Here is an 18,866-nt window from a genome sequence, read left to right on the forward strand (position 1 = left end):
CTCAAACGCTTCCTGGAAGATTCATTTACATCCATCAGCTTTAAGCCTTTGTTACCTTGTTGGGTTTTCTTCTCTTAGAGAGAAAGGGCAGGGGATGGGGGCGAGGATCCCAGACTGTTATGACAGAGGAGATTGTGAAGTGGCTGCGTGGCCAACATTAAGACTGACGGAGCGGCTAGCCTTTCTGACTGGATGGCTGATCACATTACCTCTGCAGCATTGTGGGAATTAATTCTTCCAATAAGATCATTTTTAAGGTTCATATATTGCACAATCTAAACTAAGTAAATTGGTGAAAATTATACCTTGCCATGCAGCTGACAGGAAAAGATATTTTAACTGGGAGGCGGGAGCAACCTATTCAGCTATATGTGCATGGGATTTTGCTTCTGTGTGTGTGTTGTGTGAGGAATGTTGAAGAATGGGCTTGGAGGTGGAACTAGAAAAGTTTAGGGCAGTTTAAAGGGTTAGCGTAGCCTTGTGCTTGATGATGCATGAATAATAAACTCAATAACATGATAGGTAAGTAATATTTTCAGGGCTCTTCATCAGCTTATTTTATAATATTTCATTTAATTTCAACAGTGTTTTACCGTAACGCTAAGACACATCTAGAGTGCAGACACAGGTACTTCACTGCACTACTTCCCAGACAAAGTGTCTCCTTATTTTGTTTCAGCTCAGATTCAATAACCCCCTTTTTCTCATTGTGTTGTGATTTGGCTTTGTTTATGAGATTTTCTTCTGTTTCTTTTGTACTCATGAGTGTATTCTAGCATGCTTTTCAATAGTTAGATTTTGATGAAGAGGGAGAGTGCTGGTGCTGTTATTGCTCTAAAAGGGAGGAGATGGCTATGACTTAATTCCATGTCTGGGTTGATATGATGTTTTTAATCATAGCAGGCTCTCAGTGCTTTGTAGAGGAAGTGGTGGCAGTCACATGGTTTGTTGATCCCAGCTATGTAGAAAAGGGCATGTTTGACTTGCCTTGCTATTTTAATGGGAGTCTCTATGCAGGGTAAATAGCAGCCAGCAGGCGGAATATGTGACAGGCTGACAGACTTCAATTAATGGAAAATGCACCTCTTTTTGTTTACTGTGTTCTATAAAGGTCAGCCAAGTCATGGTCTTGGAGGCACTGTTTTTGCCCATTCCCAGGGTTAGATACATAATCAGAATTAATGACTGTAGACCCGTCTCCCCTCCTCACCCCAACCTTCAGATATATGACTGTCTCATCTGACCTCATACACCACTATAAATAGACTCTGCATGCCTGTCTGAACAACCACTCCTCTCCAATGGACTTTGCTATGATACACAAACTAAGGAACATGTATACACATACTGACCTATGCAGCCTCCATCTTTTATTCTCAGGGACACCTGTGCAAAGTTTTTTCCCCCACAGTCTTGAGCTCTCTTGTTTAATCTTGTCACACTTTTTTCTGCTGTTGAGCATCACATGTTGCAGCTATCAATAGCCTATGTTTTTGCTGTTGCTGACAAAGCAGCAGTGACGACTTAACCATATGTTGGGAGAAATGCTTCTAAATCCTTTGTTTCCTTCTTTTGTTTCCAAAGAAGAGCGCTAATTTCTGGTTTAAACTAGACTTAAAATCTGCAGTTACTCAGAACTACAAAAGACACAAGCAGCACTGAAAAAATATGGTTGTTATTCCTATTGTATGTTCTTTATGGAAATAAAAAGCCAGTAAAAAGTGAAAAGAATCATGATCACCAATTTGTGAACAAAGATCATGTACATGCTCAGAGAGCCGTGCTATTTCTAATAGTAATGTGAAGGATAGAACACAGATAATTATCTATATTAAACATAATGACCCCAGGTTAAGGTCTGACTTGGGTTCAGCTCTTTTAAATGCTGTTTGCGAAAGGTCTTAGAGGAGCCTGTAGGGCTTGAAGCCTATCCCAACATTTTCTGTGACGCAAAACCCCTTCTCACCCTCACTTTGTATTACATACTATGAGCTTGCTTTTACGACATACATATTAGAATAACTCAGATTTTCATCCATTCTCTCTTCTTCTTTGTTTTCCTCACAGAGATAAAAGAAATACTACAGTGGTTTTACTAGATAAAAGCAATAAGAAGGAGATTCTTTGCTTACACAGTCAATTGTCTTCTGATAAATTCACTGGCAGGTGATTAAAGCAACCAAAGTGATTCTCATTCCCTCTAATAACTATTATCTTCCTTACTCCTCTGTCTGGCAGAGCTAGTGGGGATAAATCCTCTATAAAACGGGATAAATTACATATGTAAGGTGATAAGCGTGTGTGAGCGGGGGGCCTCCAGGATTATTTAGTGTGCAGCTCATTACTTAGCGTACAGCTGCTTAGCCATCCTTTCTGCCCTGGGCTTGGCGGGCTTCCCTAGCATTCTTTGTCATAGTACTGTACATACCTGAAGCTGAAGGGGGCTGAGTCCTGACGCTGCTGCAGCTGCCATTGTGGATGGAATGAACTGCACCGGGTAGTTATCACCTGTCAGAGAGGGAGAGAGAGACAACAATGCATACAGGTTCAGACAATGAGCCGGCCCACAGCGTCCAGGCAAGTGCCAACACGGAGTCTGGGCCCTCCACTGCTTTGCCACAGCAATGTGGCACATTGCAACGAGCCCTCGGCTTCAAGCCCAAACATCTGCATTAACAAAAGGCTAAGCTGGTTTGACTGGAGCAGGATTACTTAGGAACGTTCCACATCATTCCCTCCTTCCTCCACCTGCACACTACTCCGCCTGGAAAATACCATGACAACAAACACTACTACATACTTTAACAAGTTAGGAACTTTTTTTAAGGTGAGTGTGAGTGTGTGTGTGTGTGTGTGTGTGTGTGTGTGTGTGTGTGTGTGTGTGTGTGTGTGTGTGCGCGTGTATGTGTGCATTCACAATAAATGTTAAATATCTCACGTTGTATTCAATTAGTGATTATGTAAAAGGACCAGCATGTTCTCTCAGGCAGTTCATACAGCTGTAGACTTGTCTGGCTATTGTTCAACCCCACATTGTTTGTGTTTAAGTGATAGCTTTGGCAGCAGAGTGAAAGCATTTGTATGTGAACTGGTTCGAACAAGTGTGCAGTCACAATAACAAAAAAAAACACACTTTCTTATCTCACATATCACTGTGATCAAGCACGGAAGAATTGGTCTCCAAATAGCAGCACTATTCATTACCATTCACTACTGTTGGCCTGCCATCAGCATGTTTGTCAGACCAGACAGGGATATAAAAACGGCTGCAGTATGAGTGATATCCATGGGGGTGCAGAAGCTTTCACACATTCAGCCTCATCTGTTGAGACAGACAGAACAGCCCCAGTGCGACGGGGCAGCACAGTGTTCATAGAGGGGAGGTCGGGTTGAAGCATGTGTCTGGAGGAATGGAGGTGGGCTGCACAGTGGGGAGTGGGGAGGGGTAGTTGGCCTTCGCTCAGACCCCACTTCTGCCTGTCACTTCCCCTCACAAACATATGGAGCCATTAAGCCACAGACAAGGTAAATGTATATACCTTCTCTTTCACTTTGCCCTCGCCCGCTCGCCTCTCTTTGCAATCTTGTACAGCACAGCACAATGTGATACAGGCCATGGAAATTCAATCCCCATTTAGAAGCAAATAAAATCACACAGCAGAAGTGGTTTCAAATAGTGCTGGGTTGGATGTGCTGGGGGGTGCACTGTGGTTATTTCCACACCTCCTCTTTTTGGTATGGCTTTCTTTCTGCCTCTCTCCCTCTGTGCTGTCTGTGACGTAGGACTTTGGAATAATAAATGGCTGGATGTCTTTAGATGTCATGTGAAACCTGGGGAGGGTCATGTGTTAACCGAGCACACCACCACTGCTTGGGGGTCTCGGGCTCCAAGGTCTGGGTCTTGGGTGCGCAGAGTCTGTGTCGAGGCACCAGACTCCAGCAGAATGGGGACTGTGCCAGGTTAGCGTCACTGCTGAAAGTGAATTGCGTTTAAATCTGTGTTGTTTTTTTTTTTGTTTGTTTATTTGTTTTTCTAACTGGCCATGGCTGGTCCCATTCCCAGAGCCTGGACCCTGAATGCTAAATGGGGGAAGTAGTTCAGGTGACGCCATGGTCACAACAGGCTATATTTCCCTGCTCATGTGATGCCATGAAATATAAGTCATATATCTGCTGAGGGTTGACACTCGCAGCTGAAACCTTTCTTAGAACAGATCAGATGATGATGTATAAGCTATATGACTGTGCTACTTATACTTTATCTTTTCTTTCACTGTTGTTTCTTTGAATTACAAGAGCTGTTCACTGAAATACATACAAATGAATATACAAGTATATCATTTTATATTGTTAAGATTTCATTCTCCAGTAGATCTGTTGAGGCCATACAGTAGACGAAAATCCCTTAAATTACCAGACTTAATTTAATTTATTTAAGTTGCTGTATATCAAAAGCGAAACCATGTTGTGCAACTTGAGTAACTTGCATAACAGAAACCACAATATTGGAGAATGGGTTTAAAAGTGACAGCTAAGATTTAAAATTTAAAATAAAATAGCATTACGAAGCTACCAACTGTCAGCAGGACGCTTATGGGAAGGACTGGCAGAGGAAGCCAAAGACTATGGGGTCATTCTGCACAACCATTAGAAACACATCAGACTGAATGCTGCCATGTCTGTGTAAACAGTGCAACCAGACTGGGAAGTCCGACTTGTATCTATTTGTTTAAAAGATGAGTCGGTGTTTCTATGACTGTGCTTGTCTACCATGCAACACCAGGCCATTGAGCACAGCCAGTGAATGGAGTGATGACTTACCACTATGGTGCTAGAATGACTCTGTTGCCATGTGAGCGCCACAGGGCTGAGGGTCATAAGCAGTAGTCCCTGGGGGCTGTCTCATAATGATAACATCAGATTAGTGTGCCTTAGTCTTGGAAGTGAATGCCTGGCCACTCACTTCATGGAGAAAGGACACGAAAGCATCCTGTATACCCTGCAGGTGGTGGTGATAACATTGTACTCTCTGGATATATTGTGTTGGATGGGGGGGAAATAATAGAGGTTTAAAAATACCTCTCCTGACTAGAGAGTCATTTTCAGACCCCCTTTGCTATTTCTTCATGAACTCATGAATTATGGAAGAACCATACACATGACGACCCCTGACCATGATTCCATAATAGCTCCTGTTATTTGAACTAAAACATTTTCCGTGTCAAACCTATTGCAGACAACACACTGGTAAAAGACTCCCCCTCAGGCACTTTGTTTAAGCTGTCATGGCTCCATAGTTCCAAAATAGCTGACTTTCTTTTTCATCCTGTGGTTTTATAGTTAATTCATTAACTGCACTACCACACCTTTTTAATGTTCTGCTGTGAACCTGCTGACTTCCTAGTGTTTCTTTTTCCATTTTCAGCCCTCCTACTTGTTCTGGTACTGTCTTACAACTTTCGTTTTTCTAGCACATTCATAAATCCTTTTCTTTTTCACAGTGAGGTTTTTATCTCACTGTCAACAAAGCACTCTACTTCTATTTACATGTGTGGGAAAACAGGAAAACTTTTTTTTTTTCAAATGCACAAATTCTCTTTAATTTGATTAAACCTCTTATAGATTTGTTTAAAAAATGCCTGGCCCTGGGACCAAGTAGACCATGAGAGAAAAAAAGCTTAAACCAAGGGAGAAATTTATGCCATGGAACCTTTTTTGTATTTTTATATTTAATATGAGCACTGTCGTATGTAGTGGCACATTTTTAATTTTCATGAGAATATGAGGGTGTATGAGGTTACTGTTTGGGCAAAGCATCAGCCAAACATGTTGCAACAATTTTTCAAAACTTTTTGGGGTTTTTTTTGACAGCTGTGGAGCTTGTCTTAAGTCAATTCGAAAGGCAAAGGGAGAGAGAGAGGCATGCTGTTACAAGCAATGAAAACTTATGTGCAGGAAAACCTGTTCCCTGCATCATCCAAAATTGATCCACCATATAATTGTGTTTTAATTACTTAATTACACTTTCAGGAGGCATAATTGTGTGAAACTATAACAGAGGAGTTGCAGACAATAGCACGCGCTTTCATGCAGGATTCCTCCCCTGTGTTATTGGACCTCAAACAGTGGATACTTGAAAAACGATTACAGCCAGCACACTCCTGAAAGATACTTTCATGTTGAAGACATGTTTACATTCCTCTGCTTCTCTACCCATATCTATTGTTCCACATGGACTAGAGTATTCCCAGGCATTGGTCCCAAGGTAAGTTCAGACAGAGCAGAGCATGTCAGTGGCCTCGAATGTGAATCAAGCATATGTTTGTTGCTATATATTTGTTATATACTAGGTCCTGTAACAACTTTATGACTACATATTATGATTATAAATAAAAAACATAGCGAGCAGAGAGGGAAAGGGGACAGGACAAAAATGAAGACTCAAGTTGCAAGCATACCTGGCTTATAAGACATTCCCGGAGGGAAGAGAAAGCCTTGCTGGGCGGCGGCGGCTGCTGCCAGAGCGCGTTGGTCGTGTGGAAAAATGGGGATCATGAGCGGAGGCATGTGACCCTGGACCTGCTGAACAGATAGGGAGCAGAGATCAGAGAGAGGCCTAAGCATAGGTATGGTACACAGAAACACAGAGCTCACTCAGGGGGAGGCCAGATCACAGGTCTCCCTAACGCGTGCTGACAGGGGGCTCTGCGGCAATGACGGCCCTCGTGTGCACACACAATACCTAGCCGAGCTACGCTTGCTCTTAATCCAAACCACAATTTCACCTCGGTACATCAAAGGCCCCGCACACGTACATTGTTCAAGCATCAGTTAGAGGAAGCGACATGCAGGACGGAGAGCAGAGAGGCTCAGTAGGTCTGTACGGCTTCTGTAGAGAAGTACCATATGTGTTGAAAGAAGTATTCACCAACACCCTGGCTGTTGCAGTAAATACAACATGTCAGCAAGAGGACTGTTGAAAGTATTACACAGGTGCAGAGACTGATCAGCATCTACATGCATGAACACACACACTCACCTCAAGGGAAAATTAACTACTCACATAATCATGGAGGATCATTTATTTCGATGATAAAAGCCTAAAGACGACCCAGCAATTTACTACAACTGTTTTCAGCAAAGGAAAAATAGCAGGCAGTTGAAAAGTACTTGGTGCTTGCCGTATTTCATTTTAATGTCATTCTGTGACTGTCTGCTCCACTCACATATTAACCTTCACCATCCAGCCTGTTGCTGACTTGCCTACTGGGGAAATCAACACAAACTCCCTGCATGTGTGTGTCAAGGGTGGGTGAGTAGCTTATGTCTCAAAAGTGGCGTGTGGGGGTTTTGCACACATGTGGCAAGGTCCAATCTCACTGTCATTCTCTGCTTCCTGAAACTTTATGATGGGGAGCAGCCCGGCTACCATGGGCCTGCAAGAGTTAATCTAGTACTGAGCCAGGCCACCTCAGGGGAACCTGCCTGGAAAATGGGTTAATAAAGGTCATCCCCCAAAATAAACACTTTACAGAATGTTTCTCCATTCATCCCTCCTTAAAATCAACTCGCAATAAAACGGGTCTGGGTGCAATTACTGCCGCTGCATTGGGGCATGAAATCAACCTGCTCTGAGCAACGGCTTTTCCCCCATGTTCTGGCTGAGGTCTGCTATGATCTCCACTTTTTCAGCCTGTGCTGCTCCCCCTGTAGACCCTTTACCGGAGTAGTCGCATGCAGTTTCTCTCACAGCTAGCACGCTAAACCTACTTAAAACTACTTTATTGATCTGTCCAGAGGTGCAGAGCTAAACTGAAAACTAAATAAATAGAACCATTTTATGTCTACTGAGCTTTTACAGAAGTGCAAGTGCAGAAAGTGCAATATAGAAGAATAGAAAAGTATGTAATTCTTCTAGAAGTAATTCTGTAAAATGTGCTGTTGCTGAAGAAAAATAAATGTCCAAGGAGACTGCGACAAATGACCTTAAATAAAACATTGCTTTATAGGGGTTTGTGTTCCAAGTTTCCAGGCTGAATGGATGAAAGATGGATCTTGGCCTTGCATGTATGGAACATATGGAAAAACACAATAATTAATGTCACAACATGAGGTAGGGCCAGTGACAGGCGGGGGGTTACACTGGGGAACACAGCTTTTCTCTGTCTGTGTATTTGGACTGTAAAACCAGATGGAGTCTGTAGCTGAATGTGTGGTAGTCACAGGACAGAAAAGGGCTCCCTCAAGTCCACATCCCTCCATGTGTGTTACAAATGTGCTGCGTGGTAGTTCATCCATTTTCATGAATTCACTAACATACAGTCATAGTAAATTAAACATTGCGTCAATTTCTTTTTTTTTTCTAAATGAAATTATTGACTGTCAGACATTTTAGCTAAATATAGAAAACAAAAACACGTCTCACTCTATTTCCAGGACTGATGATTCTTGACTTTTAAATCAGTTCTTGCTCTTGCTGGGAAATTCATAGGGCTCCAAACAGACTCCTAAGCCTTTGCGAGACTGCTGTACATGCAACCTAAAGTGTAATGGTCTAATGTTAAGGACACTCATGAACATAATTATGCTAATCCTTTTTCAAATCATAGCAGCAAAACAAACTGAGGAACAACCAGGAGAACAGCTGCTTCACACGAGGGAGCGACAGCATGATGATACACAATGAAATAAGTACTCAAATATTTTATATCTTTCACACAATTCTAGAATTTATTTGCTTGTAATTATTTTAAAATACAATTGTGAGTACATTTATTAAAAGAACTGAAGAGATTAAAGACAATATATCTATAGAGACAAAAGCAAAAGGCAGCAGATACTTGGACATTTTTTCCTCCAGCAACACTAAATGTAAATGATATCATTTCATCTGGGATATCAGCTTTTATTACTATTATTATTTTAAAATATGGAGCAGTTCATACAGGATTCATCGAGGCAAGACAGAGTGTAAATGTGTGTTGAAGGGGAAATAAATGCATTGAGTTTGAATTGCTGTGATTTGCAGTAATGAGCTCCACGCATTAAAGTTTAATTTACAGCAACTAATGTCAGAGAAAGGCAAATCAAATTTTGAGGAGCTTCAAGGTGGCAACAAATAGTGGAGGTTAGTTGAGCTGTCAATTAACAGCTGGCACACTGGCTGAGCAGATTCTAACATTTTCACGAGGGCTTTTTAAGAAAAAGCTGATGGTTAAAGCAAATTAGAAGAAAAAATAAAGAAGTTTATTTAAACAGAGACAGAAAAAGTGCATGTGTATACGTGTGCCTTCTACTCTCCCTCAAGTTCATCTATGTGTGGGCTGCGTGCCCAGGATATTTCTATTGCCAAGATGATCTTGAGGAGTCAGAGAATGAAGTGGAGCAGATGTGAGCGGGGCACTTGGGCAGCGTCCTCCCTTCTCCTCGTAAATACAGCGGCATTGTTGTGCTGGCACTGCTCTTCCTTTGTCTTAGCACTGCTAAGTACTGGATAATGTCATTTCACACCATCTGCCCCCAGGCTTCATTAAAGATACATGAATGGGCTATCTTATGAGGAACAGGTGCTATTGTTTGTCCCTCAAGACCCGGCACTAAGGATCTGACTCGGAATACTTGAAGAGGAGCATCTGTAGTGATCAGTCAGACAGACTTGGCTGAGGCCCCCGTCTCTGCCAGCACTCGCTCCAGCAGAGGTTTCTGGGGGAACTCAGCCGCCTTGCAACATGTATCATCAATTCATATGACCTGATGAAGTCTGTAGCAGGCCAGCATGCAATCTGTTTCCCTCTCAAGGAGATGCTGGTGTTTGATAAATAGAACCTACTTGCAGCTCGAATGCAGATACAGATACCATATTGTTGAGGAGCTAATCAGGTTTATTTTAATCTTTGTTTTTTTAAATAAGAAAAAAATTCAAGACTACTCATGTTATTTTTACAAACTGTAGTTCAGTCATGCTTTTGTCCTACTGTAATGTATAGTTTGGCAAATGTCTTAACGCCAAATTTCGATTCTTTTAGTTTTGCTTCATTGTGTGTCATTGAGAAAGGCTGTTTTCATCTTTTTAAATTTATTTTCAGTTATCATTCATGTGAGCAAATAAAACTCAGAATGTAAGTTAACCAAGTTAAACAAGAAATCATGTACACTATAACTCGACTGACTGTACAGGAGTTTACAACAGCAGCTCATCCTGGGGTCAGACTGCAGAGGGTGAGTCAGATTGCTCACATAGACTCTCATCTCTGAAGTGTAAATACACAAGGTGTAAAAGACAGGGTAGACTTGAAAGAGCTCCCTTTATTTCTCCTAGCAGCAACTTACACACACACACACACACACACACACACACACACACATATTCACACCAAAATTCATTTTAATACTGCATTAACCCATGAATGATGTACTTCAACATGTACATCTAGTTGCTTACAACCAATGCTTACTAACATGTTTCAGATGAACTTTTATCTTTAACAAGCTGATATTTTAAAAATACTTCTACAGACCTGCATTAAACCTTAGAAAATGCTATAAAATATTTCTGCCAATGAAAAAAGTGAGTGATGTTTTTATAAACGTGTAAGCATCCACCTACAGCACACGAGCAAGCAGCTCCAAAAACACTGAGTGCAAATGGAGATGTACAGCGCATTACAGCTCTCACTTGGGCCCCTGTCAACACCCATGTTCCTCACTGTCTGTTATAGCCTCTACAAAGCACCAAGGAGGCCTGAAGACCCCCTGCTGGGCGTTCCCTCTAAACCCCATTACACTTCCATGCTTTGCTATTTGTTATAGGCCGCAATCCTCTACATGAAGGAAACAGGTTTTTGTTTTAACTGTCAGAATCAGTGAGTATTAACAAGATTAAAAAACAAGAGGGGCAAAAAAGACAAACATCTAACTCATTCTCACCTTGTTTCATGGTTATTAGCTTGAAATGACCTGTGAGATCCTGGCTCTAATATCCTGATTATCTGCTGCTTGACACCTTTTAACACACCTCTCACACAGATGCTTATCTTTGATATAATCTGCATTCATTTACCTTGGAGAGACTTCAAGTGTTTTCGGAAATTTCTGAAAACAGTACGACTGCAAGTAGCCAAAAAATTCAGAGGCGCTCATGGTGATGATGTTCTTAAGTCTGTACAATAATTTAGATTATGATAGGTGCCTTTCCCATTAGGAAAAGATCACAATCACCAGTAGCTTGTAATTAGAGGAGGACTCATGTTCCACTGACATCTCATTTTAATAAAATTACTTCCACACTTTAGTAGCTGTCAGATCCGCAGCTCTCGCTAACCTTCTTTTTCACATTTTCTATAGGTGGGGTTCTGTAATTTCACCCAGAGAGGATAGACTCCAGCTGTTGCTGTAAGAAATGATAGTTCACACTTCGCTCCCCCCTGCTCTCCACTGAGCTGCACACCAAACGTCTGCGAGTAGAAATCACCTTTTGTGATCCATTTAAAGGGAAAGTGATCTTGAGGAAGCTGGCAAGTCTGGCTACACCTCAACAGCAGCACACACAGTAAAACTGACACCAGACAGCAGGATATGTTTAACACCCGCCCCTGTGTACACAGCCCGCTGGGTGTACACTATACTGGAGCCTAACCAGGAGGAAAATCACTCAGTGGAAGCACTTCTCTGCTGCTGAATGGACTGTGTTGCTTCGGGACCCCTCCACCCCCACCCCCACTCCAATGAAACAATCAGCGGTTCTTTAAACACATATTACTCCTTTACTACAGGTCATTTATCTGCTGGTTATACTAATGCTATACACTGAACAGTTACATTAGATGGCAGACACACACATTGATTGAACAGAGATGCGATGTGTTTGGATTTGTCTGTAGCTAATGGTAATCAGACAAATAGATCAATAGATTTGAACTAGACTTTGATGCTCCAGACCTCTGCCTTTGAATGAAGGTCTTCATATTACCACCCACTAGACTGAAGCATATTATTCCTGCTTGTCTGCTCTGGAATTGAGCGCACTGGAATGGGGAGGGCAAATACACGGGAGAGGTTCAGGTCACTAACAAAGGGCCCTTGTCCTTGTCAAGTCTCTGACCATTTTCTCCCCACTTCCTTCCTCCATCTGAAATCTGTGTAAAGCATCCTTTCCTACAAAATTCAATGACAGAAATCTAAAGCCAAAGATAAATAGTTTATAAGCACTAGCCTGAAAAAAAAAGTAGTGACAGCAGGCGCTGTTTGCTCAGGTTTGAGTGTGACACTGCACATCAATCATGCTTGTGTGTGTGTTACACTGAGAGCTGTTGAGGATAAAGTGCTGCAAATCCAGACACTCGAGTGAGGTCAGGCTATGCAGAGGGAATAACCAATAGATGACTTCTTGTTCCACTAATTCCTTACACAGTAAAACAAGCCTTCTTGGAAAACAGCCATTCCAATATGTCTATATTAAGACGGGAGCTTGAAAGCAGGGTAGTCCAACCCTCTGACCCGCCTAACACACCCCACCCCAAATCCCTCCACTCCAGCCCTCCTCCATCTCATCGCTCCTCCCGACTTGGTTGGAACTCTGGATAGAACTGCAGGCTACTGTTTGCTTAAATACACTGCCTGGCATTTACAGGATTTCTGCACACTGCTCTAATTTAATATAGATTTACTATTAAATGTTCTAGGAAAAATAATAAAAGCTTGAAATCAAGTTTGATGGAAAATGGTAAAACAGACAAAAATAAGTAAAAGAAATCCATTTGTGTGCAAAGGCACTTTAATCATGCACTGATACAAAAAAAAACTAAAACAAAAAACAATGCAAAAATGAATTTCTAGCTATGAAATGTGATTATTAGAAACTGTGTATAAAAAGCAAATTGTGTTAATTCTTTAAGTTTATCAGTAGAAATTAAATATCAAGCTCTCAGGTGCCTCGTGTTTAAAGCTTTTTCATTGGTGTATGTTTAAGTGACCAATGAGAGTTTTTATGTCACAGGTCTCTATTATGTTAAATTTTCTGTGCTTGATTGTGGACACACAAAAAGCAAACCTTTAGATATTAGATCTAGTAATAAAAGAAAAAAAAACATTCCTACATGCTGGCACAATGCATGTCATGAGGCCTGCACTACACCTTTAAAATACAGATTCTTTTCAACAGCAAATTCAGTGTTATATTTCCAAATAATATTAGCCCTTTTTTGATGGTAGCAGCGTACATGGAAGGAAGAATGAATATTTCTTTTCAAGGTCTGGCCATAAAATTAAGGTTTGCAGTAAACTGGACAAATCCATGGGGACTCCCTCAAACAGCATGTGTAAAGATGGGGAAGAAGAGAACAGACATAAACAAACCCACAAGTGGGTTTAGGGCTGGTTTTATTATCCGGCATATACATCCTCGCTGTATGGAAATGGGAATAAGTGAAATGCTCCTGACCTTCAATGCACCGGGGAGAGTGAGTTTCTAAAGAACATTGGACACAGGCTAGTCAGATAGCCAGCTACATCCATGTGATGTGAACAGGGAAGGGGGAGTGGGAAATAGACAGATTTAAGTATGTGAGGCTTATGAAATAATGTGGCACATATTCAACACTTTGTACCAAGCAGAGAGGCATAAATGCTCTGCGTGCCCGCTGTTGACTCGGCAGTGTCTCTGTTATATTTCAGTATTAAGCATGGACAATCCCTTAATTCAACATGTAATCTGAGGAAACAAACCTCTTTTGCAGTTGGAAAGTTAATGAGAAAAAGTATTTTGAGTATTTTGTCTGATTGGGAAACAGTGGACCACCCCTAATGTTTGTGACAGGATTGTCCACACTGTGGCCGGGCTTCCCCCTCAGTCCTGCCTGTTCCACCCCTCCATCATAGACTGAGGTTCTGTCTTCACTATTACCTCCCAGCTGCTGGGGCCACAGAAAACAACAGAGCCCGTTCTGCTGTTCAGCAGAAAACAGGCTTGACAGAAGGGGCAACTTCATCAGAGACATAAGCGTGTTGTTGAGACTTCAACCATGCTCAAACATCATCACCTGATGATGGGCAAGAGCATTTTGTAAGAGGTCAAACAGGAGAGGTAATGTGACAAAATGTTTGGAAAAATACTTAAGATAGGATTTTATTTATTTATTTATTTTTAAGTAGCAATAAAATTAAAGAAATTTCTAAAAGAAAAAAAAAAATATCCGAGAACTAAGTTATTGAAAAAACAAACAAAAATTCAGTTTCTAGGAAAAAGTGCACAGGACAAAATGGCTCATTCATTGTGTTCTGGTGAGGAATGCTTGGACTCCCCAAAAACAAAAAGCTCCTTTTTTACGTTGGACATGGGCTGAATGCTTTGCTTTGCCACCCCAGCCCTAAGAAAACACGCGCCCCTTTCTCCCTGCCGGTTGCCTGTACACAGTAGAGCCCATTAATGCAGCTCCTTCTCCCTGTGAGTGTGCCCACTGCTGAGGACGATGGCCACGCAAAGCCAACGCAAAGACAAAACAGTTTGCACAACATTAGCAGAGAAAACATAGTCTATGCAGAGAGGGAGAGGAAACTAAATCAACATCACACTGGAGGATGTGTTCTCCCTCAACTGATATTTTCCTTTCAAGGGTTGGGTTACAATGGGTGTTAAGTGTATGCGTTCTGCCTTCATCCACGGAAGGTTTGCAGAGCTCCAAACAGGTGCTTTATTGTGATATTCAGATGCAACATAAAAGTAGTTCATTCATCCTGCAAGTAAGTTAAGAATAGACGTTCAGTTATCAGGATTATTTAGCACCGTGGTTCATTTACAAGACAGATTCACATTGCCGTATGCCTGGCAACCTCCTGTCTTGTGTTGATTATTCTTGTCACTTGTGAAGGCTGATAGACGACTGGAAGTTTGCATCACAAATGAACCCGTCCCAGGGCTCCTTAACAAAACCCTCAGGTGACTAATTTTAAGTAGACCCTCAGGTGTGATTTCACACATTACAGCCGCTCATGTGGCACCTCTCATATGGAGCCTCTTAATTATTGCTGCTTAAACTGCTTAGGTGTCTGAATACAAAGGCCAATTACACAAAGACATGGCTTTATTGTGTCATTTACAGCAATAATTGATCTATGTTTGTCTACATTCCTTCCTGACTGGCAGAGACAGTACAAGCAAGCATATGTTTCATTTGGCTGTGTTTAAAGAGACTTAATGAGGTCAGTGATCAGTTGTTACAGTTAAACAAAGACGGATGCATCTGTCCTCCTTTTGTTATTTTTAAATAACAAAAAAAAAAAATTCACACAGTCTACTCATCTTTTTAGTTTAAAGCAATACAGCTGAGTAACCCTGCCTGTGTAATATAACTTAAAGTTTCACAATTAAGTGAATAGATGGTGCAATTTATCCAGAAAAAAGGCTAAGGGGACAAAACCCACAGACCCCAGACTCTTCTAACAGCGTCTACTGTTTATATTCCGAAAGCAAAAATTTGTTTTAACAGACAAATGGCATTACATACATCCACTTAGCTTCATTTGCAAACTGTCACTGCCATTGCTGAGCTGAGGTTGTATCTATTACACCTTTTTGTGCATCATTAAGTTTTAACAGGGCCGCGATGGCTTTATTGTTTAAATTGCACATGACTTTATTTAACATCAGTATTTCTTCTGCTTCCTGACAAGTAGTCACATTTCATAACTAATTGAATTGATCCCCCCCCCCTCCCCACCGATAGAGTCCACTAAATGGAATTATTTGTATCCAAGTGTCAATATATTAAATCACAGGGGCTAATGAGTCGGGTCACCGCTTTCTTTTATCTTCAGTCTTGCATGTGCACATCTTCATCAGCTAACAGTCTCCTTAAATGGAGGATGAACATGCTGGACTGAGCCTCCCTGGGCGAGAGCCAAGCCCGTCTGACTAGGCTGTTAATGCCCCCACATAATCCTACTAGCAGGGTAACACGGAGCTCTTCAACACAAGGGAGAGAACTGGCAGCACAGCATCTACACAGAGACGCGTGTGCACACAGCAGCACACACACACACGCACACACACTCACACACACATTATCATCTCCCTGCTCTATTATTCTCTTATTATCATGCTAACAGTTCCAATCTAACTGTGCTAATTGGGGGACTTACACATTCTCTTTAACAATGTCTATTTTTGTGCCTTTTTTTGCCAGTGCATTAATAAGTCTCACACTGAGAAAATCATTTGTGCCGGGGAGACAACAAAAGCATCTGAGAATACACAAATTAGCACTATTATCTTTGTGCAATTACCATACAGCCCTATGTTTATTTAAACCCATCTGACTGATTTAAAATATTTACCATAATGTTGTAGTTTTGGAGTCTTTGCTTCTCTAAATTGGTAACTAAACAGAATCAGTGCATTATATTACTGCGTTAGACTGGATAACATGCATATTCTTTTTTATAATAATAAAGATGTGATTACAAGCCAGGACTACTAAAAGACAATTTATCATATGGACAAGTTTGACAGAATCTTTTTTTTTTTTGTTCATGCTGGGAGATCTGGTTAGATAACTATCTGTGCAGCATTAGATAAAGTTTAATGCGTCAGCTGTAGTAAAAGGCTCTACATAGAAATGGCAACACAGGCCCTTCTGCAAGGAATAATGGTAGAAGCAATAGGTTGTGTGGGGCTTTTGAGGATGAAAAAAACAGCTAATACAGTCTGATACAGGCCAGTTATTAGGGGGAACTGCTTCTCAGTGACAAAGAGCTTGAAGATCTATGTTGCATCAGGTATGTGGCCCCAAGCATCCTCACCATACAGCAGCGTCACACTGGAATGGCGTCACAACAAGAATGTGAAAGTCCTTGAGTTGCACAACTGAGGCAGGGCCTGGATTTTATTGAAAATCTGTGGAAAGACTTGATGATAGCTGCTGGTCAAGCTAGATATGAAGCATGACAGATGTCTCATATTTAGCTTGACCAATCTTGATAACATCTGCACAGTAAAATCATAAAAATAAAAAAAACACATACAAAAAAAAAGTTAAAATCCAGATTTGCTTAGCTCATACAAATGTTTCCAGTGAACTTACAGTTGGAATCTCTGTCAGCATTCTTTCTAATTGTACTCTCTATAAGTGGATAGATAACGGCATTGTTGATGAAGTGATTAAAAGAAAGTTTTCTATCACAATTTAAAAATTGATTTCTTTTGGTGCAAACTAAAGCAACAGTAATCGCTGCCATCATTAAAAAAAAAAGAACAGTGTGAGTGTGTAGTGTTTCACTGGGCAGACTCTACAGCCACTGAATACAGACGACACTTTTACAGAGCGTCCCCTGTGAATTCTCTGGTTTCTTTGTAACAGACGGAAATGGGAAATCCATGTGCAACTGACTAAAACACACGCTATCCAGATTTTTTTCCTCCTCTAAAAATATACTGACTGAAAGTAAACAGCAGCATGTAAGATAATTTTCTCTGTATTAAAAAGTGGTATAAAAGAAAAGAAGGATCTATTCACTTGTGCGTAATTTAGATTAAAACTGGGTAAACAGTATCTCAGCCTGCATGGTTTAATAACCTACCATAAAATAAAGTTTGTTGAATAACCAAAACAGTGACATATTACAGAATACTACACACACTTGGTCTGTGTCACACGGACAAAAAACGAACTAGTTACACTGAAGGTAAGAGAGAGGTCTGTCGCCCGTGTGTCTGTTGTCCTTCGTTTCATATCAAAATATATTCTTTGCAATCTGCCTCTAGATTGTCCACCTAATAAATTGTGGGCTGCTAAATGCTGGTGTAAGTGAATTTCATCTTTAATCTTGGGACCTTTAGCATGAAACCATTGAATGTCTGCATGTCCCCCACTGCTTCTTCACACCATTAGAGACACATGTGAGAAAGCTTCAAAGACTTTGAAGTTTGCAGTAGACAACAATGTACTGGCCTTTCCCACTTTAATCTCTTGATTTCTCTTTTTAAATGGAGGAGATCCAGACTTTCTGTATGTGTGTTTGTGTACCTTTGTGGACACAAGGTTAAAGGTATGATGCAGAGGCACAGATAATGCGTGTGCACATAAAGTGAGGTTGGAGTTTGAAGCCAGTCTTTGTATAGGGAGAGAACGACAGGTCAAAGAGAGATAAACAGAACCAGACCTGTTTTATGAACAGATCATTTAAGGTTTCAAAAACAGGTGTGAAAAAAATCTTGTTGACAATGGCCTCCATAGAAATGTATTATCTCTCAGATCTTGGCTCTCACAGTGCACATCAATGCCACAGCCAATGACAAATGACAATGTCAAGATATTGTGATATTTTTGATGAATAGAAAAATTTAAATTAAATGATTTGGATTAAAAATGTCCCTCTGTTTCATCAGGGGAGCTCTGCTTTCTGTTTGTGAAGATAAAGTTCACCCTGACCTTTCAGCCAATATTTATTCTCTTGATGTGTGTATCAATGCATTGGATCCCTGTGTGCCTGTGTACTGTACACGATCACCTCTGTGCATGTGTATGAGTAACTGCATGCCTGCGCGTGAGAGTCAGACCAGAGAATCATCACCATGTGAGCTGAGGAGACGGCTGCTTGTGGCATGGCTGTGGACAGTGCAGTCTCATTCACAGAGCTCCACGTCTCATGAGGGCATTTTATTTTATTTTGTAACCACATAGACTTTGATGTACTATTCTGCCGTTATGACTTTAATGCTGCTCACTTCTTAGTAATGTGCATCTTGCCTTTAACTCTGATGTACCGGAACTAGAAAATGAATATATAGAAGAAAATGTCAGCAAACAAGAATCAGCAGTCTGACGAGCAACGTGATGCCTTTTAGATGCTCATCTGTGGCAACTGCTATTCAA

General features: G+C 41.0%; 1 protein-coding gene across 11 annotated transcripts in view; it reads right to left on the minus strand.

Annotated features, from left to right (window-relative positions):
* Positions 1-18,866, minus strand: part of sox6 (SRY-box transcription factor 6) — a 135,518-nt gene that overhangs the window by 33,138 nt on the left and 83,514 nt on the right. For 9 of the 11 annotated variants that reach the window (XM_071488591.1, XM_071488587.1, XM_071488584.1 and 6 more), the window contains 2 exons: positions 6,459-6,582; positions 2,429-2,508 (listed from right to left, as the gene is read on the minus strand). In XM_071488591.1, the coding sequence (XP_071344692.1) occupies positions 2,429-2,508; positions 6,459-6,582 (204 nt within the window). The remainder of the gene's footprint in view (positions 1-2,428; positions 2,509-6,458; positions 6,583-18,866) is intronic. The other 2 variants (XM_071488583.1, XM_071488590.1) reach the window with 1 other exon arrangement.

Source organism: Trachinotus anak, unplaced genomic scaffold (genome assembly GCF_046630095.1).
Source record: "Trachinotus anak isolate AG129_WGS33_773 ecotype Australia unplaced genomic scaffold, CSIRO_AGI_Tana_v1 ptg000011l, whole genome shotgun sequence".
NCBI lineage: Eukaryota > Metazoa > Chordata > Actinopteri > Carangiformes > Carangidae > Trachinotus > Trachinotus anak.